The 25,798-nt window shown below is 40.5% G+C and overlaps 1 protein-coding gene across 4 annotated transcripts in view; it reads left to right on the forward strand.

The window, feature by feature from the left end:
* Window positions 1-25,798, forward strand: part of USP48 (ubiquitin specific peptidase 48) — an 89,966-nt gene that overhangs the window by 42,289 nt on the left and 21,879 nt on the right. The window contains exons 9-21 of one of the 4 annotated variants that reach the window (XM_049617870.1): window positions 1,519-1,698; window positions 5,099-5,227; window positions 6,725-6,874; window positions 11,082-11,279; window positions 12,899-13,013; window positions 13,947-14,077; window positions 15,240-15,311; window positions 21,325-21,449; window positions 21,613-21,735; window positions 22,014-22,075; window positions 22,708-22,818; window positions 24,655-24,785; window positions 25,126-25,232. In XM_049617870.1, coding sequence (XP_049473827.1) covers window positions 1,519-1,698; window positions 5,099-5,227; window positions 6,725-6,874; window positions 11,082-11,279; window positions 12,899-13,013; window positions 13,947-14,077; window positions 15,240-15,311; window positions 21,325-21,449; window positions 21,613-21,735; window positions 22,014-22,075; window positions 22,708-22,818; window positions 24,655-24,785; window positions 25,126-25,232 — 1,634 coding nt within the window. Of the gene's footprint in view, window positions 1-1,518; window positions 1,699-5,098; window positions 5,228-6,724; window positions 9,767-11,081; window positions 11,280-12,898; window positions 13,014-13,946; window positions 14,078-15,239; window positions 15,312-21,324; window positions 21,450-21,612; window positions 21,736-22,013; window positions 22,076-22,707; window positions 22,819-24,654; window positions 24,786-25,125; window positions 25,233-25,798 lie in introns of those variants that run through there. The other 3 variants (XM_049617872.1, XM_049617873.1, XR_007454892.1) reach the window with 3 other exon arrangements.

Genomic DNA, 25,798 nt, shown 5'->3' on the forward strand with positions numbered 1-25,798 from the left:
ACCCAGGTGCCACTACAATGAGTTTTACGATGTTTAATGATATAGAAAGATGTTAATGATATATTTGTTAGAAAAAACTGCAGGTCTCAGTGTCAGTAGTGGTTCTGTCTGTATTATGGAGTTGCTAATTAGTTTTTTGTTTTCTAATTGTTAATAAAATAGATAGAAGTGATTTTTTTTCCCAGTACATATGTATTTCTCCCCATGATTGGTTTAAAAGATTTTCTTTAAAAAAAGCTTTAGAATATTGTATCTGAAAATGGCCATGTTCATTTGCCGATATTTGGATAAATGGGTAAAGCCTTCTCTTGCATAAACCATGTGCATAATATGCTTTTGTTTGTTTATTTATTGGTTTTCTTTAAAGTGAAATAGGAATTTAAAAATACTTCTGAAGAAACCTCAGTGCAGAATCATTCTGCATTTTTATTTATTTGAAGTTTTATTTATTTAAGTCATCTCTGCACTCAACATGGGGTTCAGATTCAGAACTTCGATTGAGAGTCGCACGCTCTTCTGCGATAGCCACATGCCCCTCATTCTGGATTTTTTAATTTAATTTTTTAACGTTTATTCATTTGTGAGAGACGAGGGGCGGGTGGTGGCAGGGGGAGAGAAAGAGAGAGTGAGATTCTAAAGTAGCCTCCAGGCTCTGGGCTGTCAGCACAGAGCCCGACATGGGGCTTGAACCCGTGAACTGTGAGATCATGGCCTGAGCCGAAGTCAGCCGCTCAACCGACTGAGCCACCCAGGTGCCCCACCTCATTCTAAATTTTAATGTTTTCTCTCCTGGTTCCAGTTATCTTGGCCTATGCCTGTTTTGACAGCAGTTTTTCTTTTTTTTAATGTTTATTTATTTTTGAGACAGAGACAGAGCATGAACAGGGGAGGGTCAGAGAGAGGGAGACACAGAATCTGAAACAGGCTCTGGGCTCCGAGCTGTCAGCACAGAGCCCGATGCAGGGCTCGAACCCACGGACCGCGAGATCATGACCTGGGCCGAAGTCGGACGCTCAACCGACTGAGCCACCCAGGAGCCCCAACAGCAATTTTTCTTAATGGCTTATCTCTAATTTTTTCTAAAACATTTTTTCTTCTTGAAAAAAAATTTTTTGAATTTCACACTCCCATCTCATTAGTTTGTATAAGTAATTTGTGAGAAGAATATGATCACCTGATTCTTGGTAAGTATATAGGTGAGCCAATTCATGCAGAATAGCAAAGTGTACTACAGAATAGCTTTGTAACCCTGACCTGGGTGCCCAGAGTGCAATAGCTTTCCATCTGTATATTTTGCAAGAGAAATGGAGAGTCAGTACAGTCAGGTGCTTAAGATAGCATCTGCTATATTACTTTGTAAAACTAAATTTTTTGTAAAAAAAAAAAAAAAAAAAGTGCCATGTTTTGAATTCTATCAGATAGGAAAACAATTTTAATCATTACCGTTAAGGCTCAGGATATAAGAAGAAATATTGTTGTCCAAAACGTTTTTTACTTTCTCCCTTTCTCTTTCTCCAGGTGGGTCCTATGTGTATGAACTGAGTGCAGTCCTTATACACAGAGGAGTGAGTGCTTATTCTGGCCACTACATTGCCCATGTGAAAGATCCACAGTCCGGTGAATGGTATAAGTTTAATGACGAAGACATAGAAAAGATGGAGGGGAAGAAATTACAACTAGGGATTGAGGAAGATCTAGGTAAAACCTTTAAGTTGTGAGTGCCCTTTTAAAATATAAATTTTTTTTTACTGGAAATATTTTGATAAATTTTTATGGCCCAAGATTGGTATGGGTTATTAAGGGTATTTGCATGTCTTAAACACACGTAAAATCTCTGAACATCTTTTGTTAGCAATGCCTGAATTAAAAAAAAAAAAAAGATTTTCCTCCAGAGATGGTTTCCATGATGTTTTTCTTTGTGTTGGGAGATGTATGTTGGAGAAATAACTCTAGCAGGGGACCTTTGCTCTGAGAACAGTGCCTGCTCCTCCCTGTTAAGTATCTTATGCCATCCCCAGAGTGTGATGCAATGCCTCTGGGGAGTAAGCTGCTTGTGATTTTGTAGTGATGAGGTCTGCCTTCACAGTGCTTTGTGAATAGCACCTTACTCTGGAGCTGTCATCCTGTCCATTTTCTTGGGCCAGAAGACCCATCCCTTCCCTAACGAAGTGCACAGTTTTTCCAGTAGAAGCCATCTCAGCTGAACTTTTCATTACTCTGTCTCCGTGTTTGTCATTCTTGGATGAGGCTTGGACTTGGGAGTCTAAATAAGAGAAAAGGAATGGGAATGGGTGTGTGTCTCCTCCACAGTTCTTCGTGGATCAGAACCACTTGCCCAAGGTGTCAGGGAGGAGCATGGCCATTGGAGTTGGCTTTCCAGGCATGTGGGTAGATCTTTCTGCAGATATTTAAGTGGCAACGATATTCTTGTAATTGAGAGAGGTATTTTCTGCTTTTAAATAACAGGTGTTTATAGATATTCAGCAATGTTATTCCCATCCCATCTTAGTAACACTCAAGGTCTTAACCTTTGCTTATAATTTTTCTTTTTGTGAGAGTCTTTCTGGGAACAAAACTGAGATGTAGCTTTAAATTATGAATAATTGTGTCGTGGTTTTATTTGACTGTTCTTCACTGAAGTTTATTCGATTTGTCTTCATTTTAGTCAGAATTGTAGGAATAAAAGCATTGGTAAGGCTGTCCTATCTACTGTTTCTAAGCAGCCCTAAATTTTAGAGTAGTTCAAGAGAAAGAGACTCCACACCTATCAGGATTCCATTCCAGTGTTTTTTTGTTTGTTTCTAATGTTTATTTTTGAGAGATAGAGGGGGAGGTACAGAATCCAGAGCAGTCTCTAGCCTCTGAGCTGTCAGCACAGAGCCCGACCCCACAAACCGTGAGATCATGACCTGAACCGAAGTCAGGTGCTTAACCGACTGAGCCACCCAGGCGCCCCTCCATTCCAGTGTTTTAATGCCACTACGCAATGTTCGTTACAGCTTTCATCTGTTGTTTTCTTTTCATCAAAAACAGAAAATCCTTGTTTGTTAAATTCCACGAGTCATTTTCACCTGTGTTCTATTATGAACTTTTACGAATTGTTTTATATTCCCATCTTCTACAACGAATTGAACATGTTAAATCATAATACTTTCTGGTTAGAAGTGCCCAACTGCCTCTTTACTGTATATGCTCCTGACGTTTTTAATTTACTGTTATGGTGGTCTTCAAACTTTTTGTTCCTGTATTCTCTATAAGCATATTGAACGAATTTGCGTTCCTTGCATGTTTTAAAACCCGACATTTTCATCATAATTTTAAGTGCTCCAAATAATGTGACTTTCTGACATAGTGAAACTGGAACATCACTTTTAAGAGCGTCCAAATGAAATTAGTTAACAGTCAATACCCACTATTTCAGAGACATATGAATTGGTCTTTGTTTATAGCAGGACACTTCAACCCTCCCCCTTTCTCCCATACTAGTATTTCCATCATTTCCATCTGACCCTGCAGAATTTTATTCTAATGGAATATACTTCAGATTTCTTTAACCATAAAGCTCTAAATAGTTAAAGTTCTTTTTGATTGAACTTTTTCTTTTTTCCCCCCAATATCCTTCTCCCTTTCCCCTTCTCCCTCCTGCCCGCCCCCCCTTGCCTCAGGATCTAGCTTTATCTTTTAAATTATAAATATCACCACATTGGTCAATCCCATATGAGTATGTTATAGAATACTCCTGAATCAAATAAAAAAGCAAAATTTTATTGTAAACACATCTTTTAATGACATGGCTAAGAAATTTTTTTTAATCCCTGGGTGAGGTTATATCTTTCCTTTGTAAAGTGGGAGAGGGATGACTGAGAAAGGAGAGGCAGGAGCTATCAGTGGAACCTCAGCTTTGAGGCAGCTCGATTCTACAAAAGTATATTGTGAATTGGAGATCTGGTCATTGATTTCCTGAGAAGTAAGCATGATCTCATACCACCGGAAGGTTACCCCTGGATCCTAGGCACCAATCTGAAGATCACTTTCATGTGATCCACTTGCCATGCAGAACACTTAGGAATGAATGCCATGCTACTGAATTTGTAGAGATTAGTGGCTAATCTTAATGCTCATTAGCATTTCACTATTTTGAACATGCTATTTTATTTCTTTGGGCAATTAAATCTGCGTATTTTTTTTTTATAACTTATTGAATTTTGATTTTAATTCCAGTTAACATATAGTGAGTCAACAATTCATCTGCCAGTGTACTCCCTAATCCCCGTCATCTGTTTCACCCAGCTGCCTGCCCTCCTCTGCTCTGGGAACCATCAGTGTGTTCTCTGTCATAATCTGGATTTACTGTATTTTTTTTTTAATCCTTCAAAGAATATTCATTTTGGAGAGAGCTCGAGTGCGCAAATTGGGGGAGGGATGAGAGAGGGTGTGATCAGAGGATCCAAAGCTGTCTCTACACTGACAGCAGCAAGCCCAATGCAGGGCTCAAACTCCCGAACCCTGAGATCATGACCTGAGCTGAAGTCGGATGCCCAAGTGACTGAGCCACCCAGGCGCCCTGATTTTTAAAATCTTTTTAAGTTTACTTATTTATTCTGAGGGAGAGGGAGAGAGAATCCCAAGCAGGCTCTGCGCTGTCAGCACAGAGCCTGACATCGGGCTCGATCTCACTAACTGCACCATCATGACCTAAGCCAAAATCAAGAGTCAGACTCTTTACCGATTGAGCCACCTAGGCGCCCCTGGACTTACTTTTGTAATTTAAGATCGACATTAAAATAAACTCATAGCAGTAGTACTTTTTATTTGGTTCTAGGTTTTTCTTCCTGAAAAATAGTACTTTCTTACCATCTTATAGAAATGGAATATGGCAGGCAAAGGGGGTAGGGTAGTAAGCTTGTTTAAATACTCAAGCATCTAAAGAGCATGCTGAATTTGTATTGCCTTTTAATGTTTCAGATCCCTGTTAAAGTATCTTGAATGTGTATTATAGAAATTTGTTTTCTGTGGCCCTCCTCCTTCCCCTCCCCTGCAAAAGGATGAACATACTAGAGGCATTCTAATTTAGTTATCTTTTATTTCTCGACCTCAGCAGAACCTTCTAAGTCCCAGACACGTAAACCCAAGTGTGGCAAAGGAACTCACTGCTCTCGAAATGCATACATGTTGGTGTATAGACTACAAACTCAAGAAAAACCCAACACAATTGTTCAGGTACCAGGTAAGCAGTTTTCCAGGGTTACATAAGGCAAATATGTTAGAATACTGTGCTCAAAGGTCAGTGATAAGAACTTACTGCTTTAGCGGCATCTGGGTGGCTCAGTCGTTTGAGCGTCTGACTTCAGCTCAGGTCATGATCTCATGGTTTGTGAGTTTGAGCCCCTCATCAGGCTTGCTGTGCTCATCACAGAGCCCGCTTCAAATCTTCTGTTCCCCCCTCTTTGTCCCTCGCCCGCTCACACTCTCCCTCAAGAATAAATAAAACATTTAAAGATAATTACAAAAATAAAAACTTCCTGTTTTAATTTATTAAGATAGGTTGATTGCAGATAGTAAGTGTTGGTGAAAGTAAATATAATCACAAATTTGCTTTTAAAGTAGTGAATCTTGGGGGTGCCTGTCTGGCTCATTTGGTGGAGTGTGTGACTCGATCTCATGAGTAGTGAGTGGGTTTGAGCCCCGTGTTGGGTGTAGAGATTACTTAAAAATTACAAAATTTTGGGGTGCCTGGGTGGCTCAGTCGGTTGAATGCCCAACTTTGGCTCATGTCATGATCTCATGGGTCGTGGGTGGAGCCCCGGGTTGGGCTTCTGCTGTCAGCACAGAGCCCGCTTCAGATCCATAATAAAATCTTAATAAATAAATAAACAAAGTAGTGAGTTTTTTAAAATAAAGGTACCATTAAAAAAAAAGTTTATTTTGAGAGAGCAAGAATGAGAGATAGCCTGCACGAGTCAGGGAGAGCCAGAGAGAGAATCCCAGGGAGGCTCTGAGCACAGAGCCCGACATGGGGCTCAGTCTCAGGAACCCCAGGATTGTGACCTGAGCCGACATCAAGACTCGGAGGCCTAACTGAGCTACCCAAGCACCCAAAAAATAAAGGAACTTTTAACAGAACTGTTCCACTGACCCCTTCCCTCCCAAAGAAAACCACAAACAATTTTAAAAATTTTATAGGTAAGAAAACATGTATTTAAGGAATCATTTGGTTTAATTTGTAAAGCATACAAGTGGGTTTTACCCACTTAGCAAGGTGCCCGGCTGGCTCGGTTGGTAGAGTATGCAACTCTTGATCTCAGGGTCATGAGTTGAAGCCTCACCATGGGCATGGGCTTAGAGTTTACTTAATTAAGAAGGGGTGGGGGGTGGGGAAGAGTTGCTACAGGCCTGAGGGCAGTCTTAAATTGTCATCTTACCTACTACTGGACTGTGGTCTGTGGCATCATCTGTTTTTAAGTGGTATTTGTGAGCCATTTGATGGCTCCAGTTGTCTGGTGACATCATAGAGAACCAGATTGGGAATTACCTAGTATCATTCAAGTGGCTGTTTCCATTTTCACTCTTGTCTGCAGGTTATAGATCTCTTACAGAAAGGGAGACCGCAGTAGGAAGTTCCCGCTAGAATCCTAACTGATATTTGCTGTAATTTCGAGATTGGCATGGTTCTGTGTCTTTAAAAACAGGAAAACATTAGTTTTTGTCTTTCTGTTTTGAATAGCCTTTCTTCAAGAGCTGGTAGATCGGGATAATTCCAAGTTTGAGGAGTGGTGTATTGAAATGGCCGAGATGCGTAAGCAAAGTGTGGATAAAGGAAAAGCAAAGCACGAAGAGGTTAAGGAGCTGTACCAAAGGTTACCTGCTGGAGCTGGTCTGTAAGATATTCTGGGACAGCACTGCTGCCATTATGTGCCTTGTTTCTTTCGTGTTCACAAATGTATATGAACAAACTTTCCCCTACCCTTTCTTATAACCCACTAACGCCAGCTTAAGCACTATAAAATTACTATGTAAACGAGCAATAATTTGATGCATAGCATTCCATATAGTTTTCATTATCATGTACTTTTAAGAATGGGAAGCTCTTAACAAATTAAAAGGTTTAGGTCAGCATTCTGCATATGTATGAGTCTTACAGGCATTTCTATTTTGTGAGATATTAATTTGTTCTTAAAAATCTGATTGGGTTATGGAAGCAACTCACTGCCCTCACAGTCTTAACAGGCAGTCTTGTCTGTGTACTATTTTTAATGATACTATTATACTAATTTGAAATTTAATATCAAACATTATGCTAAGAATGGAGAGCTTTCTGCTGACCCTTAATTTTTTAAGAATTATCCCACACAAGCCAGCTCATCCCTTTACTGTGTATGTTTATTCAAGTTTACCTAGTGCCTTAGAAAATCCCAACTTTTTAAGCCTTCAGTACCATTGGTAACGATGTGTCTTTAACGTTTCCTAGGCAGACTTCCCCATGTCCAATTCCTACGTAAAGAAGAGAGGCAATTTAATCCTAAATTTTGAAGATAAATACTCAAGTATAATTGTACTTGTGGTTTTGTCTTTTTCATATCTTATTTTTCCATTACTGGTATACTCTTTTAAACAAAAGATGAATATAAATTGCTAAATCTGTAAGAGTGACTCTGAACAGTTCTTTCTAAACCACATCTTTATTTGATTCTGACTTTTTTTTGTAATGCGTTGGTCTCACTCTGTCCCAAGGGTTGGGATTATTCTAAAGAATGAGACTGACCCTGATGTTACTGAAAATGATTTGGACGTGAATATGATTCAAATACCTAAATTTATTCAAAGGAGTTGAGACCTAGAAATCTACTTTTTGAACTGTATTCCTAGTTTTCTGCATTCACTGGACAAGAGAATGGTTCAAAACTGCATTTTATGTTAGATGCAGTTAAGTTCCTCTCTTTTAAAACCGCATTGTCCAAAGGCAGGATGTGTCTGGTTAGCACATACTTGGGCATCTCCTGGCTGTTTTCAGTCTCTAAGAAACTGCTCTTGTGTTCTTAGAATATCTCTCCGTTATCAGTACTTTTACCAGTTAGGAACATCTTCCTCCCATTTGCAGTAAACATACATAGTAGAATATCTATGTCGTGTTAAGTGTTGAAAATCCAAAATCAGATGAATGTGGTTTTGTGCTGCCAATCCTAGTCTTTGTTATGCATTTTCTAACTCTTACTTGTGTTTGTGAACATTTATATAAAAGAAGAGTCATTTATCCTAAAACATATGTCTCATTGGGAACACAGACACTTTTGGCCCTTTTTATTGAAATTTAAATAAGGTATCTGCAAATAATGGTAAAGTATCTCTAGGTGTGAAGTGTTGCAAATATTTTTGAGGCCACAGTCTTTGTAGACTTTTGTAATTCCCCCCAAGGGATTTCCTTGTGTTCAAAATTCAGGCATTAAAAAAAAAAAAAGTTATACATAACTTTAACCAAAATGTACATTTCTCTCTGGTAAATACTGTCACAAGTGCTTTCCTGTTTTGTGAAGTGGTGAGATGATAGACCGTTCAGTATTTCCACCTTGGCGATTAGAGTGCGCATTCCTTTTTCGGTGCTTGATTACCCATGCCTTCGGAAGACAGTGCTGAGCTGGTTTGCTAGATCACAAATCATAGGGAATCTGCCATGAGTCTTTCTCTAGGACAGAAACGTCAGTAGTGTAAAAACTCTCCAGAAGCAGATCTGCCTTAACTCTTGAGACTTGAGCTCGTCCCTGATTGTCTGGGAACTCTTGGCAGAGACTGATCCAACTCTTTATAGTAATCGAGATTGGGAATGGAAAGACAGACAGACCTATGTGAACCACAGCCCCTCTTCCTTCCATGGGTCCTCCAGCACACTAAAACTAGCACCCTGAATCTAGAAAATCAGTAGAATTAATAATACAGAATTCCATCAGAACCCCAGAACTGCTCTCTGCTCTCTCCCTTCCTCCTCTTACTGTAAAATCAGATGTGATTTTTCTGATCTTCATGACTTACTTTTAATTCGTATGTAACTGCTCAAAACCAAAACAATAACCTTCACTTGGAAGTTTTCTGTGGGATTCGAGTAGGGGATTGGGAAATCTTGTCTGAAGCAGATTGCCTTTGAGTCACATTATCATACAGGTCCGGGATACAGCCACCCTGGGCTTTCAATTCCAGCAGCCGGCCCTTGGCACAGAGTGTTTTCTGTACTTCCTGGACTCCTTTTCTCGTGAGGGTCGGGATCCTTATGGTTTGTTTGCAGTTAGCAATAGTGGGCATTGTCTGCTCTTCCCTCCCCAGCACCTGGGGACATGAGAACACCTGGTGAATGGTTCTTGAATGTTCCTCTGTGTCACAGTTCAGTTTTCCCTCCTTTGATGGTCTTCAGATTAGTAAAAATTTTAACCTATGTGACTGTATTTGAGAAAGGATTAGATATGCTAAGAGTTTCATTTTGCTTTCTTGGACAGAGATCATGTATCTTAGTAAAATTCTGAAGATAACCAGGTGTACTCTGTCCCTGGCAGATTAAACTCGATAAATGCCAAATAAAATTGGGAAGTATTTTGAATTTAATTAGCTGTATCATTATATATTGTAGAGTGTCACAACCATGTTACCTATACTGAATCTTAAGGTCTCCACTTTATATATTGTGTGAATGTATGATTAACTTTTCTATATCTCTTTTCTTCCAAAAAGCTCAAAATGCTTCACATATCTTATCTTTTACATTCAACAACATCCCTGTGAGGTAGGTAGAAGGCAGGTATTATTACCTTCATTTTACAAATAAAAGACCTGAAGCATAGAGAGTTCAAGTGACTTGCTCAAGTTCAGTTTCTTGGTGGCAGAACTTGGATTAGACCTTGGTCTCAACTTGGCAGTCATGAGCTCTTTCTCTGCAGCTGCATTAGGGCTGACCAATCCATCAGAAGGCTCTCAGTTGACGATGTACAGTCTTAGAACAAATAATGGGATGCGATCATGCTGAATTTTGTTTTTGTAAAAATTGAAGTGTTTCACACTGAACTTAAATGGAAAGTAGTTTTCTAGACTTGTCACTAACTCTAAGAGAAGTATACAATTGGTCAAAATGGGCTTTGCATTAAATTGTCTATCCCTCAGATCTCATCAGAAGTAGTACATGATACAAATACGTAAATTCAATCTCTGTATGTTTTCTTCTATGTTTTATGCTGGGACTCACTGGAGATCTTTGTAAGTAATCAAAGCTGGCCCTTTGTCCTTAATTTTGACTTTTAGGGAACTCTGGGACTCTTGTTTTCCCAAATGAAAACTCATTTTGAGGTGGTTCAGTTTTGTCTAAATTTTTGCAACGTCAAAGTCGCTAACAATTCAATTCTAGTGTAATTCATACTGGAATTTGTATAAAATAGCTTACTTTCTTGATATACGTTATATAACAAGTAGCTCATGATACGGACTGGGGTGGGGAAATCAAATACGTTTTAAGTGACACCAGTATCCTCTCGGACGAAGAAAAAAAGTTCAGTGGTTAAAACTGGCTTATAAAAGTGTGGTTATGGCTGATGAGGTTAATTTGTAAAATTTTTTCTGAGGTTAATTTATAACTTGGAACTCAGTCTCTTCATTTTCATTTCCAGATGTATTTCACATTGGTGAGAAGTGTTTATGAAAATCATTTATGAAATGAACATAGTAGGGAATGAGGGTATATGATTTGCGTGCCAATGTGTGGAGCATGGCTTCTAGTCGACAGTCATGGGTGTCCTGATCAGAACTCTGCTGTGCTGTCAAGCAAGACACTTCTCTCTGTGGATGCCTCTTTTGTAGAATGTGGTTAATAATACCAGCCGCTCTCATAGGGAACTGTGCAGTCTCCTATCGTGCACAGCTCCTTGACCTAGAAGAGGGTTAGTTAAATGGAGTTTTATGTCAAACTCCTCAACATTTTCCCTGAAGAGTGATTCTTCTGATTCTGCTAACTTTGGACAGAGTTTGTATTGTCTTTAGAGGAAAATGAGTATCACTTAGTCAAAAAGCTGTGAAAATACATAGATGCTTTCTTTTGCTTTTTCCCTCAGAGCCCTATGAATTTGTCTCTCTCGAGTGGCTACAGAAATGGTTGGATGAATCGACACCCACCAAGCCTATCGATAATCACGCTTGCCTGTGTTCCCATGACAAGCTTCATCCTGATAAGATATCAATTATGAAGAGAATATCTGAATATGCGGCTGACATTTTCTATAGTAGATATGGAGGAGGACCAAGACTAACTGGTAATTCGAGGTGTTTTCTCTGCTGAAAAAGTAATGCCTTAAGTCCTCAGCTTGTGGTCTCTGATCATCTCACCCAAACTGTGACAGCCAGAGCAAATGCTCCTTACGCTTTGCAGAAAGGGTTTGCTAATGAGAGAAGTTATGCAGCATTAGACCTTATAAGCTATTTTTATTTTATTTTTAAGGTTTATTTATTTATGTTTGAGAGAGAGAGAGCACACAAACGGGGGAAGGGTGGAGAGAGAGAGAATGAATGAATGAATGAATGAATGAATGAATCCCAAGCAGGCTCCGCACTGGCAGCACAGATTTCCGACAGAGGGCTCCAACTCACGAACCGTGAGATCATGACTTGAACCGAGATCAAGAGTTGGACGCTTACCCAGTGGAGTCACCCAGGTGCTCCTAGACCTCATATATTTGTAATGTTAGAATCTAAGAAACTGACACTTTTCTTTGAGTTTTAACGATGGATTTTGCCCTCTCAAAGACAAAATTTTCCTCTTTTGAGGAAACCACGTGGTAGTCTTTTATTAGTTTGTACAGTAGTCTTCAGAGTACTTGAACCTTGGTCTGGTAGATTGCACATCTGATTTGACTTCCGTAGATTGTTCACTTAGCTTATGAATGGAAGCTACTTGATGCCACCTTGAATGCAGAGGTATTTATAACCACGTAGTGTCCGTAGTCCGTTTGCTTCCGGTTGTCTCTCCTCAAAACACTTTCCTTTTAATGAGCTACTGGCCACACAAGGCCTCCCTCCAGTCTGTCGGTGAATCTAATAAAATTGTACGACCACGCTCCCCCTTTCTACTAAATTAAATGCTGTTTTCGGAAAGGGGGAACGTGGTCGCACAACTTACTGCATAAAAACTGGCATTTAACTGCAAGATTCAGACCTTCTCTTGTACACATCTGGAGTTTTGCTTTCCCAATTTGTTTTTGATTCACGATCAGTGAACTAAGCAGTGATTATATCATTCCAAGAATCACATTTCCGGGCTGCCTGGGTGGCTCAGTTGAGCCCCACGTCGGGCTCTGCACTGACAGTGCAGAGCTTGCTTGGGATTCTCTCTCCTCCTCTCTCTGCCCCTCTCCACCCTCCTCAACGTAAATAAATAAAGTAAAAAAAACAAAATCACATTTCGTGATTCCTGCAGCTGTGAGTTTGGGGCCTTGGTGGTGTTTTTCCCTGTAGTGTTCTGTGCTTTCTGTGCTTTGAAGTGTTCCAATATTTCATACCCCCACGAAGCTCTCATTTAACATTACATTTATAGTTGTCAGATATGTTGACACTCCTCTGTGCCCTCCCCCCCCCACCTGAGAGCCTCCATTATTTAACTACAGTCTTGTAAAATAGGCATCTAAATCTCGTAAAATAGTAGATAGCATAGGTAGTTGTAGCGAATGGTGACATCTCGCCTCGCATTGTTCTTTATGTACAGAACAATATTGGTGTTTTGAAATCTGTATCGCCTAAGCAACGTAGGATATATGCTAATCTGCTCTGCTATCAAAACATGCAACTTTGATTGAGAATTCTGTGTTCTGTGTAGTACTGACACTTCCCTATCAGGAAATTAGTATGTGAATGAACCGTTTCCTTTCATTCCCTCTAGTGAAAGCCCTGTGTAAGGAGTGTGTGGTAGAACGTTGTCGTGTGTTACGTCTGAAGAATCAACTAAATGAAGACTATAAAACTGTCAATAATCTGCTAAAAGCAACAGTAAAGGGGTATGTTACACAGCGCATGCTGTTTATGACGAGCTGCAACAGTTGTAGAGGAAATCACGAAGCGGCTTATTAGTTCCAGACCATAGGAGTTAGGATGTTTTGAGGAAAGGGTGATGCGGTGGTTGACAGCTAGATTAAATGTCGCAATGGTTGCCACTGCGGCAAAGATAAGGAAAGCCAAGTGACACAGCCTTTGTGACTGCACTCCCTCTGTTAGAAAAGTAGAAGCAGAGGTGTGGGTCTGCAGTCCGACCAAACCAAGCAGCATGTTAGTGCGTTCGGGAGTGGAATTGTCAGTACTCCTGGCAGGCGTGGGGGTGCCCCCTTTAGAGAGCATGACGTGTATTAACAAATGGTCCCCCGTGGAGGGCCCTTGTCGAAAATACCCAGGGTACTTGTAGTATGTCGAGCATCACTCCACAGAGTATCTTGCACCCAGGAACCAACAAAATCAGGTGGCATTTAGTATGGCACCTGTTATGTCTGGGTTTAATTGAAGGTGCGTGTTTTCCAAATAAATATTATTCACTGTTTTTGATCATTCTGTAAACAGCCTAATGAGTTCTCAGATGTGTGTTTGCATATAGACGTGGATGTGTGTGAGAGTACCTACAGATGTCCTTGAAGGCACAGCTATATGTAGTTGTGCCTGGTAGTCACGTGAAAGAAAGTAGCCAGCTGAGTCGGGTCAAGCTTGAACGTAACTGAGGAAGCCGGACGAGATTTGGGATGGAACCAGAATGAATATGAGATCTGTGCTATTCAGTAGTGATGAGGAAAAATGGCCAGGATGCAGGAGGGGGATAAAAATGGTGTGGACAACAGAGTTTGAATGTTAGTAATTCGCTCTAGTTGTGGCCTTTACAGGTAAAGAGGGGATGGGGGCCTCAGGAAATACTACTTGCGTGACGTCACGTGGTCTCTGTTCCACAGCAATGACGGGTTTTGGGTAGGGAAATCTTCCTTGCGCAGCTGGCGCCAGCTGGCTCTCGAGCAATTAGACGAACAAGATGGGGACGTCGACCAAAGCAACGGGAAGATGAACGGCAACACCTTAAATAAAGGTAATGTTGAAAACTAGTGTGTCAGTGGTCATAAACTATACCGTGACATACCCATACGGAATTGCCATGTACTGACTCGTATTGGTAAATTTCCTTCAGAAAGTATGTTGGGGCTTGTTTTCCAGTGCTTTTGTCAACATAAAGAGTATACCATTCACATCAGTTTTTACTAGTCTGATAGATGAAAAATGATAGAGCAGTGTCAAGACTGCCTTTCAAAATTATCACTGAGATTAACCATGGCCATTTATTTGAGAAGTTCATTGTGTTTGTGACGGAATGAGGAGACAGTTACCTGGTCAGTGTCCTTTCTTTTTCATTTTTTTACTGATTTGAGAGAGAAATCGCACACACGTGCGCAAGTGAGGGAGGGGGGCAGAGAGGGAGACAGAATCCGAAGCAGGCTCCATGCTTGACTGCAGGACCCTGGGATCATGACCTGAGCTGAAACCAAGGTGTTCGACCAACTGAACCAACCAGGTGCCCTTCCACTTGAGTTTTTTAATGATTAATAAATATTCTTTACGTATTATCTTAAGCGTATTAAAAATGTATACTTAACATAAACTAAAACCCCTACATAGTCATTCTAATCTCCTTATGCTTAAGGATTGTGTTCCTGGTATACACAACTACAAATTCATGGTGACACAATGCAGACAAATAGTAAAAGCAGATGTTAGAAGAGAAATGTTAACAGGAAACGCACAGTTCTTATTATACGTTTTTGATGTTATCGGTTAAGTCCTTATTTCTCATTAGCCTTTTCTGAAGTTTTCCGTTCAACCCCTAAAAGAAGAGGTAGGTGAAAATAACGTGACATGTGGATGATTAACTTGGTTTAAGATCCTGTATTCTGAATAGCTTGACTAGAATTAATGGAAGGAGATGTAAAGTATTTTTCAACTTGAAAAAAAAAAAAAAGAACATTTTCTTGCATAATCTAAATCTTTAAAAAGTAAAACTGCCATTCAGATATTTTTCTTTCCTTTTAAGGGAAAGAAACATAGCGCTTCTTAGCATAACCATGTACGAATCACTTGGGTCTAATTTTTGGAATGTTTCAAGTTTTCTTTGTTCGGAATTGTGCTCAGCGGTACTGCTGCTTTGACCTTCAAATATAACAGCTAGAATGATTATTATCTGTGTTTCTTTTGATTAGAGGAATCAAAAGAAGAAAGGAAAGAAGAGGAGGAGGAATTAAATTTTAATGAAGACATTCTGTGCCCACATGGTAAGCTAGAAGCATACATCTTTTTTTCTTAATGTTTTATTTTATTTTTGAGAGAGGGAGAGACAGAGAGAGAGACAGTGTGCGGGCAGTGGAGGGGAAAAGAGAGAGGGAGACACAGAATCCGAAAGCAGGCTCCGGGCTCTGAGCTGTCGGCACAGAGCCCGGCATGGGGCTCGAACTCTTGAACCACGAGATCATGACCTGAGCCAAAGTCGGATGCTCAACCGGCTGAGCCGTCCAGGTGCCCTAGAAGCATACATCTTGTGTTGTTAGTCTGACGTTAGTGTATCACAGATGTTTTGTTAAGTATTCTCCCCGGGTTTCTGAGAGAAGTAGGCCCTGATGTGGCTGTCATGGTGCAGTAAACCGGCTTTCTAATCTGCTTGACTTTTCCTATTTCTGTTCTCCCGTCCTTTTCCCCAGTTAACTTCTTACTGCCTGCTTTCGTGCCAGGGCCTCTCATATGTTCTTTCCTTGCAAACAATTTTTTTAAAAAAATACAAAATAGGATTTTACCATATTTAGAAAAGAAACTTTGTCATGTGTCAATTGAAAGACTGAGTTTGAAGGCAGGAATGTCCGTTATGTCCCATGAGTGAGAGTCTTTGTTTGACTTGAATACTCTGAGAACAAAATTCATATATTTCTTATTCTTAGGGCTACTTCTGGTTTCATTTCTGAGATATCCATTGAGTAGCTACTGTGTGCTATGTTCTCTTAATGATAATTTCCAATTTTTTTAAATCAATCCTGTGTATTTGATTATCTCTTACTTGGTCTTAGTGCTCACTTCTAATAAGTAACTTTTTGCAAGGGATTCCTTGTATATGGCACACAGTTTCCCATTCTGTTAGCTGTCTGCACATCAAAGAGGCATCAACTTCTCAAAGGCACTTACTGCATAAGTCTCCTTCCTCCTCTCTCATTTCTAACTGTATCCAATTCTTTTTTTTTTTTTTTTCCTTTTTAAACATTGTTATTCAGTTATTCAGGGACAGAGAGAGACCAAGCATGAGCCGGGGAGGGGCAAAGAGGGAAAGAAGGAGACAGAATCTGAGGCAGGCTCCAGGTTCTGAGCCGTGAGCCCAGATCTTGATGCGGGGCTCGAACCCATGAACCGTGAGATCGCGACCTGAGCCAAAGTCGGCCACTTAACCACCTGAGCCACCCGGGAGCCCCCTAACTGTACCCAATTCTTAATTCATTAGTTCATTCCAAATCAGCGCACAATAATCTCATATTTACCCTCATGCACCTTAGTGCTTTTGTATCAAGACTCCTTGAAGACACTAGTGACAGTAATTGTCAGGTGAGTGATGCTTGGCATGGTGATGTTGCTGACCATTATCACTCTGTGCTTTAGCTTGCTAGCTGAGTGGCTGAGCTCACTCGTTTGCTGACCATACCACGTGGAGGGGGTGTCATCGTGGGATGTGGATTCGGGTGTTTGTGGGTCATGGGTCCCAAGCCCATCTGTCTTTCCTGTCACATCACCCTTTCTCCCATTTTGCCCTTCCTTACACTAGGAACACACATGCGGGTTAGACATGCCCTCTGGAGTGCGTGACAGAACAAGCAGATAAAGGTGAAGCGAATAGCCAAGAGTGGATCAGTTTTTTTCCTCCTGCTGTGGTGTCAGCTTTTTTTTTTTTTTTTTTTTTTAAATCCATCATAGCATGGGTGTGGACAGTGGGGTAATTGTCTCCCTTTCGAGAGTTGAGGATTCTGTGGCTCATTGCTACTTTCCCGCGAGGTGCTGCCCAACTGCTGGAAAACGCGTCGCAAGTCGGATGTCATCTTAATCCTTAGCTCACTGACTTTTGCTCTGCCTTCCCACTTCTTGTCTCATCTTGTCATTTCAGGATTACAGTTTTGACAGAAAGCATGGCAGACCTGAGTGTGATTTCAGAACTTGGGCTGCACTCTTCAGCAGAAATTGAGCACAAGAGCTGGGGTTTTGTTTTGTTAAGATCTTTGGCTTGATCTCAGCTTCGTGGCATTTTGTTGCTGTACATTATCTAGTTTTGTTTTTGTTTTTTACTTTAACGCTTATTTATTTTGAGAGAGAGAGAGAGAGAGCATGAGCTGGGGACAGGCAGAGAGCAAAGGAGAGAATCCCAAGCAGGCTCCACCAGTACAGAGTTCGATGCAGGGCCCGAACCCACGAACTGTGAGATCATGACCTAAGCTGAAACCAAGAGTCGGACACTTAACCAACTGAGCCACCCAGGTGCTCTGAGATCAAGAGTGAGTGCTCCACTGATTGAGGCGGCCTGGCACCCCTATTTTACCTCATATTTCAAAAGTATGGTTCTCAACGACTGGATTTTGTGGACCTCACTTGTCAGTGTACTGTCTGCCCATGGATGCCAGGGTTTACAGGTGCAGCATATTGTACCTTAGAAACCCACTTCACTCATTAGATTTATATTAAAACTCCTTCCTGAGCTGTGGTGGTGGTGGTGGTGGTAATCGCACTAATAATAGTAAGATGATAGTGGACATTTATTGAATGTTTACCATGTGCCCAGTCGTTTTCTAAGCGTATAGGTATTAGCTCCTTTAATCTCTACAACAACGCTGAGAGGTATTACTGTCTTCTCTGTCTTACTGATGAATAAGTAAAGTGAGGCACACAGAGGTGAGAATCACCTCAAGTTCACCACACTAGAAGGGTAGTTTTGCCAAGCGCGGGAAGAGTTGCTCTTTCAATGTACCATTTGTCCAGAGCCATTCTTTATAGGTATTTTTTTCCCTTCCATTTCTGGTAGCTTGTCAGATTTTTGTCCCCAGTGTTGTGACATCTCACCCGGGCCTGTCTTGGCGCAGGCCCTACCTCACGTACTGTGCAAGATGCTCTCTGGTTGCCGGGTGTGTGTGGCAGCAGCTGATGATGACGAGCTTTGCTGTTAAGGGTGCTGTGGCTGGGCTGTTGTGCTCGGGAGTTCTCCTTGTTGGTGTCTGTTCTTGGGTGCTCGGATCTCTCCATCAGCATTTTCCATTTTCATGCCTGGACAATGCTGACTGCGCTGTCGCTGCTCTGGGGTTGTAAGAGAGAAGAGTGCTTGGGAGCCTTTGCCTTCTGTGTGAAACATTTACTGGTCCCCCTCTCAGCTCATGACCGCATTCATGTCTGCACTTTCTGTCCTCCAGTGCAGGGGGAAGCCTGTGGTCTTTTGTGGGTAGAGTGGCTTTTATCTGTAGGGCATTGAGGAAGGGCGTGAGAATTTTAACTGCCTCCTAAATAGAGACTTTTGGTCTATTCTCCTGTTTTGCAATCTCATCCCTACTTCTGTGTGCTTCTGATTCCTGGGTCGATGGGGGCTGTTCTGCTGTGTAGTAAATCTGGTTACTTCCTGACCTACACCGCATTTAAATTAATTTTTCTTCTGTCTCATCCATTTGCTCTTAAGCTTCAGACATTTTTGTTGGCATTGCTCCCTCTGTGTTCTCTTTGTCACCATGATTTTATAAATTTTTTAAAAAATCCCTTTCCTCTGGTGTAATGATATTTGAGGAGGCACTGAAAGTACAGTTATAAATGTCATTTTTATCTGGAAGTCCTTCTTTTGAATTTGCATATTTGTATAGTAAAATCCTGATGTATTTCTAAAGCCCCGTGTATATTTAATACATCAGAGATTTATGTGAATTAATCACCAGATTATACTCCATTAGGAGATCGATTACTACCATAGAGTTCAGTATTTATTGCAGATACTTTCTATGTATTAAGTGTTCTTACCCAGTTCATTGTATATTCATTTAAGTGGATAACCTTCCCGTAACTTAAACCTCTTTTGTTATACAGATTGGTTAATAGTTGGACAGCATTGCGTTTTATTTTTATGTGTTTTTCAGGTGTTCTATGCCCCAAGTTACTATAGTTTAACCTAGATTTTGTGGGTGAGGGTATTTACACACAATGTGTGAACTCATTGTTTACTACTAGATTTCTGTGTTTGTCAGAAGAATCTTTGGGAATTAGGCCATCCAAGTGTGTTTGGTGAATTTAATCTTTCATGACTGGTTTGATCTGTATTGGGAGATGTTGGTCAAGAGTGAACTTAGTTGATAGGCTTTTTCCTTTCACGTTTTAGGAAACTTATTGCAGAATACAAGTCTAAAAAAAGTTGTTTATGACCTCATAATAACTCATATTCAGATACATTAAATCATCAGCAGTTATTAAAATGATTTGTACCTAAGTGTAGACACATCACAAGGAGCACAGGGGACAGTTAAACTGCAGCAAAATGAATGATTCATATACTCTTCTGACTTCAAAATAAATTTAGGTTGTTCTTTATACCCATCCCACATTAAAGTAAGTCATTACGTAAAAATAACCTCTTATTGGGGCTCCTGAGTGGCTCAGTCGGTTAAGCGTCTGACTTCAGGTCGGGTCATGATGTCACGATTTGTGAGTTCAAGCCCCACATCGGGCTCTGTGCTGACAGCTCAGAGCCTGGAGCCTGCTTGGGATTCCGTGTCTCCCTCTCTCTCTGCCCCTCCCCCACTTGTGCTCTGTCTTTCAAAAATAAATAAATGTAAAAAAAATTCAAAATATATTAAAAAAAATAATAACCTCTTATTAAAACAAGGGCAACACATCCATGGTTAACATGACATGCTATTAATGTGTGTGTGTGTTTGTATTATTTACTTTATTCACACTGCTTTTCTGAACCACACCGTGCGATACCATGCGCGTATATACATAGCATGTACGTCCTCTTTAGTCCTTTTTTGGGAGAAAGGAAAGAAACCCCTTTAAAATTGTAACTGCCTTGGAGTTTTTTTTCTAAATCGGTTGTGAAAACCTACTGTAATCTTTTTGATGGCTGCATCGTATTTCACCGAAAACGATGCACTAAATTAACATCTGATAAACCAGTTAACTTAAAAAAAATTCCCTGGTTGTGTCTGGGGATAGACATGTTGGAGTGGATCTTCATAGCCTCAGGAAATTTAACAGCCTGCTCAGAAAGTTAATTTTTGCAGTGTGACCTATTTTCTCTGGTCATGTTTTTTTAATGCAAAATAACCTTTTCTTGAGTATTCAAAGCTCAATAAGAGGTGTAAGGTAAGAAGATGCATTTTGAGGTGTTAGAAATTGTGGAGTTTGGATGAGACAGATCTGGGGTCATATCCCAGCTTCCTTGTAAACAACCTACAGTGAGTCTGTATACCAATTTCTCTGATTCTCCATTTATTTATTACATAGAATATGTAAAGCCAAAATGACAACACAGTATTTAGAAAGGTCACTGGCTTAATTACTCTTAGTTATGGGGGTAGAAGCAAATGTATGGCTTTCAGAACTTAACGGTAGTTTTTTTGGGTAATGACTAAAATGCAGTTTACTAATTTATCAACCGGGAGCAGCCAAACAATAGAAATTGGAACCACAGGGGCATCCGAGTGGCTCAGTCTGTTAAATTCCTGTTGATTTCAGCTCAGGTCATGATCTCGAGGTTTGTGGGTTCAAGCCCCACGCCGGGCTCTGCACTGACAGCGGGAAGCCTGTTTGGGATTCACTCTCCCTGTCTCTCTTCCCCTCCCTCTCACTCTCTGTAAATAAACATTAAAAATAAAAGCAAAGAAAAAACCTGTAGGGAAGCGTGGCATTTAACTGTGGGTGGAGATGCGTTTCTCTTGAACACCCTGCCTTGTCACAGGGGCACCAGGGTCCCTGCAGGCCCTATTAGTGCTTTCTTGCCCCGCCCTGGTCTCATCTATGTGATTTTATCACCTAATTTTTCAACCGCAGACCTAGATGAAGCATATACCGGAAAGGCTACCACCTTTAGAATTAAATGACCTTGAAGATGAAATCTACAGATTTTTGAAACGAGGGAAAGAGGGTGCAAATTACAGAAAATAAGGAAAAGAATACATACAAATTTTCCTAAAGTTTAAGTAATAGAAGATAGATTTGTTGAAGGGTGTGTATATTGACCTTTTAAAGCTGTTTTCCCCCAAATATAATTTTTTCATTTTTTTAACTCAGGGGAGTTATGCATATCTGAAAACGAAAGACGACTTGTTTCTAAAGACGCTTGGAACAAACTGCAACAGTACTTTCCAAAGGCTCCTGAGTTTCCAAGTTACAGAGAATGCTGCTCACAGTGCAAGGTACTGAATGTTGTGCTGGCATCTGTGGGGATCGCATGCTGCCTCCCTGGATTGACTTTTCAGAGCTGACATTGTACTTCTGATGGGGGTGTAGGGAGGAGGCAAGCCCTGTGCCGTCAGCAGGAGGTGGTTGATTACCTCTTGCTTCGTTCTCTTTTTTCAGATTTTAGAAAGAGAAGGGGAAGAAAATGAAGCCTTACATAAGATGATTGCAAACGAGCAAAAGACTTCTCTTCCGAATTTGTTCCAGGACAAAAACAGACCATGTCTCAGTAACTGGCCAGAGGTATAATGATCCCCACAAAGGATGGAATTCTTACCTTTTCAGAGCTCTTGACAAATTCCCAGTGAACTGTTTCAGAACAACCCAGATTCTCATTTTTTGGTAGTCTAATCAGTGGGTTTATTCTAGCTTACGGTTCCTTGGCAGAGGGCTGTATTTACATTTTAGTTATAAAACTTGAGGAAGGAGAACCACAGTACATGGAAAAACATTATCCCTAAAGGGTTTCGGTTACGTGCGCACCGAGTTAACAGGCATTTGTGTGTGCTTCTCTGTTCCAGGATACAGATGTCCTGTACATTGTGTCACAGTTCTTTGTAGAAGAATGGCGGAAATTTGTCAGGTAGAACCCAACATTTTCTATTTCCTTTTGTTGTTGTTCACTTTAGTATTTTAAGAATAATGGATTCTAGGGGCGCCTGGGTGGCTCAAATCGGTTAAGGATCCGACTTTGGCTCAGGTCATGACCTCACAGTTCGTGGGTTCAAGCCCCGCGTCAGGCTCTGTGCTGACAGTTAAGCCTGCTTCAGATTGTGTCTCCCTCTCTTTCTGCCCACCACCCCCCACCCCCTTGTGCTCTGTCTCTTAAAAATAAATGTCAAAATTCCAATGACATTGAAAAAAAAAAAAAAAGAATTATGGGTTCTAGGGGTACCCGGCTTGCTCCTACAGTAGAGTATGTGACTCTTGATCTCAGGGCCATGAGTTGAAGCCCCATGTTGGGCATAGAGCCTACTTAAAAAAGAAAATAAAAATTAAGAAGTATGAATTCTGATCATGGTACCATTGATGGTTACTTTTTTTTTTTTTACACATATTAAAAGCTTTCTTTTGTTTAAGTTAAATAATCTTAAGAAAACATTTATTTAACTAGTATCCTTTTAAATGTGTGTCTGATTTTAAAATAATTACTTTAAAAATCTGAAGTCATTGCCATAGTGAAGTATGTTGATCCTCCTTGTCTCCTTTGAATAGAAAACCCACAAGATGTAGTCCCGTGTCATCAGTTGGAAACAGTGCTCTTCTGTGCCCCCATGGGGGACTCATGTTTACATTTGCTTCCATGACCAAAGAAGATTCTAAACTGTGAGTTTCTTCTCTTCATGTGATTTTTCTTTTTCTTTTCTTTTCTTTTTTTTAATGTTTATTTCTTTTTGAGAGAGAGAGAGAGAGAGAGACAGTGTGAATGGGGGAAGGGCAGAGAGAGAGGGAGACACAGAATCTGAAACAGTCTCCAGGCTCTGAGCAGTCAGCACAGCCTGACGCAGGGCTCGAACTCACAAACCGCGAGATCATGACCTGAGTCAAAGTTGGATGCTTAACCGACTGAGCCACCAAGGCACCTCCATGTGATTTTCTAATGACTAATAAAGTATATTTAGGTTATTTTTCCTCTGACATAAGCAGTCTGTTTGAAGAATCTGGGCCTTTGCTGAATTGTGGGGAGTGTTGTTTCATAAACTCCACCAGAGTGAGCACTTAACTTTTTTTTTTTTTTTTTTTTTTAAAGAAAGCAAGACTGTCTCTCCCTAACAGGCGAGAAGCCCCCTGAGGCTACCTTGTTCTTTTTCTGTGCTTTGTCCTTCCTGAAGCCCTGCCTTCTTCTTCCAGAAGCTTCGGGTACCAATACAGCTTCTCTAGCAGATGTCTTCCAGCATCCCAGAATCACCAGGGATCTTGATTATAGTTGTTTTTCCTGCAGCCCCCAGGCTTCAGGAAACAGATGAGGAGGAGGAAGGCAGCATGGCACCAGAGCGGAGCCACTGAACTGGTCGTCAGGAATTCTGGGGTCTTAAAATGGAAATTTTTGTGCCACCTGCCAAGTGCTTCCATAAGGGCTCTTAATATGAAACTCACTCCTGATGTTGCCATTTGATCTTTTCAAATAATTTTTAACTGTGTAAGAAAAGATAGAATGCCTCTGATATTCCTTATAAACCGTGAAAATTAGAACACACAAATAACAATTTCTTTGGCAGTAAGCTAGAGGCGGGGAGTTTGTTATCCGTGTTAATACTTTACCATCGTTTATGGAAACTGAGAGTTAATCTGTTTCTTCTTCTAGGTTCTCCCCCAGCTCTCTTTTTCCTTCCTTCCTCTTTGCGGGGTGGGTGCTATAAATGTTGGACATCTGGAAAATGTCTGTAATAATAAAAGAAATGTGTGTATTAGCCAGCTTAAAAGTTAAACAATTCAGGAGTACCTGTGTGGCTCTGTCAGTTGAGCGTTTGACTCTTGATTTCAGCTCAGGTCATGCATGTTACCAGGGTCGTGGGATCGAGCCTTGTTTTGAGCTTTGTGCTGATCATGGAACCTGCTTAAGAATCTCTGTCTCCCTCTGCTCCTTTGCCCCACTTGCCCCTTCTCTCTCTTTTAAATTGAAAATAAATAAATAAAATTGACTTTAAAAAAAAAAAAGAAAAACAGTTCAAATAAAATCTAAGGTCCCTCGGTACTTATCGTTTCTTCCATTCCCCCTTTTCTCTCTCTCTTCCTCCCTTGCGGTAACCACAGGCCTGATGCTGAGGGTTATCATCCTCAGAAATACTACTTAAACACACACACACACACACACACACACACACACACACACACACACTAATATTTTGCATATTTAAAAATGTTTTATATAAATGGGCATTATATGATATCCCTCTGTAACTAACTTGTGTATTCAGTTTCAGGTTTTGAAATGTTGCCATATTGCTTCCTGTAACTATAGTCCCTTTACTTTCATTGCTGTAACACCATTGTTTTGTATGAGGAAATCTAGTGTTCATTGTTGAGGAAGATGTATCTTTTCCTTTTTAACTTCTTTGTATTAAATACTGCTTTTGATGTTTTGGTTTTGGGAGACTAATGGATTATGTTAGTTCCCTTCATTTCCATGTGTCTTAAGGCATGTTGGGTTCTTTTGCACAGTATAGCTCTCATATGGCCCGGCGAGTGGCAAATGATTCAAAAGCTCTTTGTCGTGGATCATGTAATTAAAATCACAAGAACTGAAGTGGGAGATGTAAACCCTTCAGAAACACAGTATATTTCTGAGCCAAGTAAGTTTTCATATTCATCTGTTTATGTTTCGTGTAGTTAAAATGTGACATTTTAAGAGGGAAGGAGGGGATGTCACTGCTGTATTCCCTACTTAAAATTAAAGAGCATGTGTTGGTCCAAACTAATACGCCCCAGGTGAGAATTATCCTATTCCCATTCCATTATTTGTGTCTTTATTTATTTGTTTATAGTAAACGCATTCAATGGAATACATTAATAGAAAATATGAGTAATAGTTATTTAATGAATGCTCCCTGGTAGCTTTGATGTTTGTTTTTATATATTTTTTTTCTTTGACATTAATTCCTCAGCCACTTCTGATTTACTTTGTTTCTTTAGAACTCTGTCCAGAATGCAGAGAGGGCTTATTATGTCAACAGCAGAGGGACCTACGTGAATACACTCAAGCCACCATCTACGTCCATAAAGTTGTGGATAATAAAAAGGTACCAGTCCCTCTTGTGGCCATGACCAGTAATGATCAAGCTTGCTTTTTGACTTGCGGTTGGATTTTCACTGAGGCCTGCCTAGGATCACATTTTTCTTTCCTTGGAGCTATTTGGCATAAGAATAGAAATTGGATAAGGAGTGAAAATGAATAGTTACTTTGATTGTATGTGGATTTTGTTATTAATTTGTTCCACAAATAATTATTAGATGTTAGCTGTGTACCAGGAATGGTCTTGGCATGGAGGGAATACATGGTGAAAAAGACAGACAAGGTGTCTGCCCTCAAGAATATTTGTATCTCTTGTGGTGCCTGGGTGGCTCAGTCAGTTAGGCATCTGACTCTAGATCTCAGGTTTGTGAGTTCAAGTCCCGCCTTGGGCTCTGTGCTGGGGGTGAACAAAGAACATTTGTACCTCATGCAGAAGATCAGGACCAAACCCAGAAAGGGAGGAGGTTCAAGATGGAAGCATAGGAAGATCCTAAACTTAGCCTCCTCCTACAGATACAGCAAATATCCAGCTACATGTGGAATAATTCCCTTTGAAAGGAACTTGAGAACTAG

This window comes from Panthera uncia, assembly GCF_023721935.1.
Source record: "Panthera uncia isolate 11264 chromosome C1 unlocalized genomic scaffold, Puncia_PCG_1.0 HiC_scaffold_4, whole genome shotgun sequence".
NCBI lineage: Eukaryota > Metazoa > Chordata > Mammalia > Carnivora > Felidae > Panthera > Panthera uncia.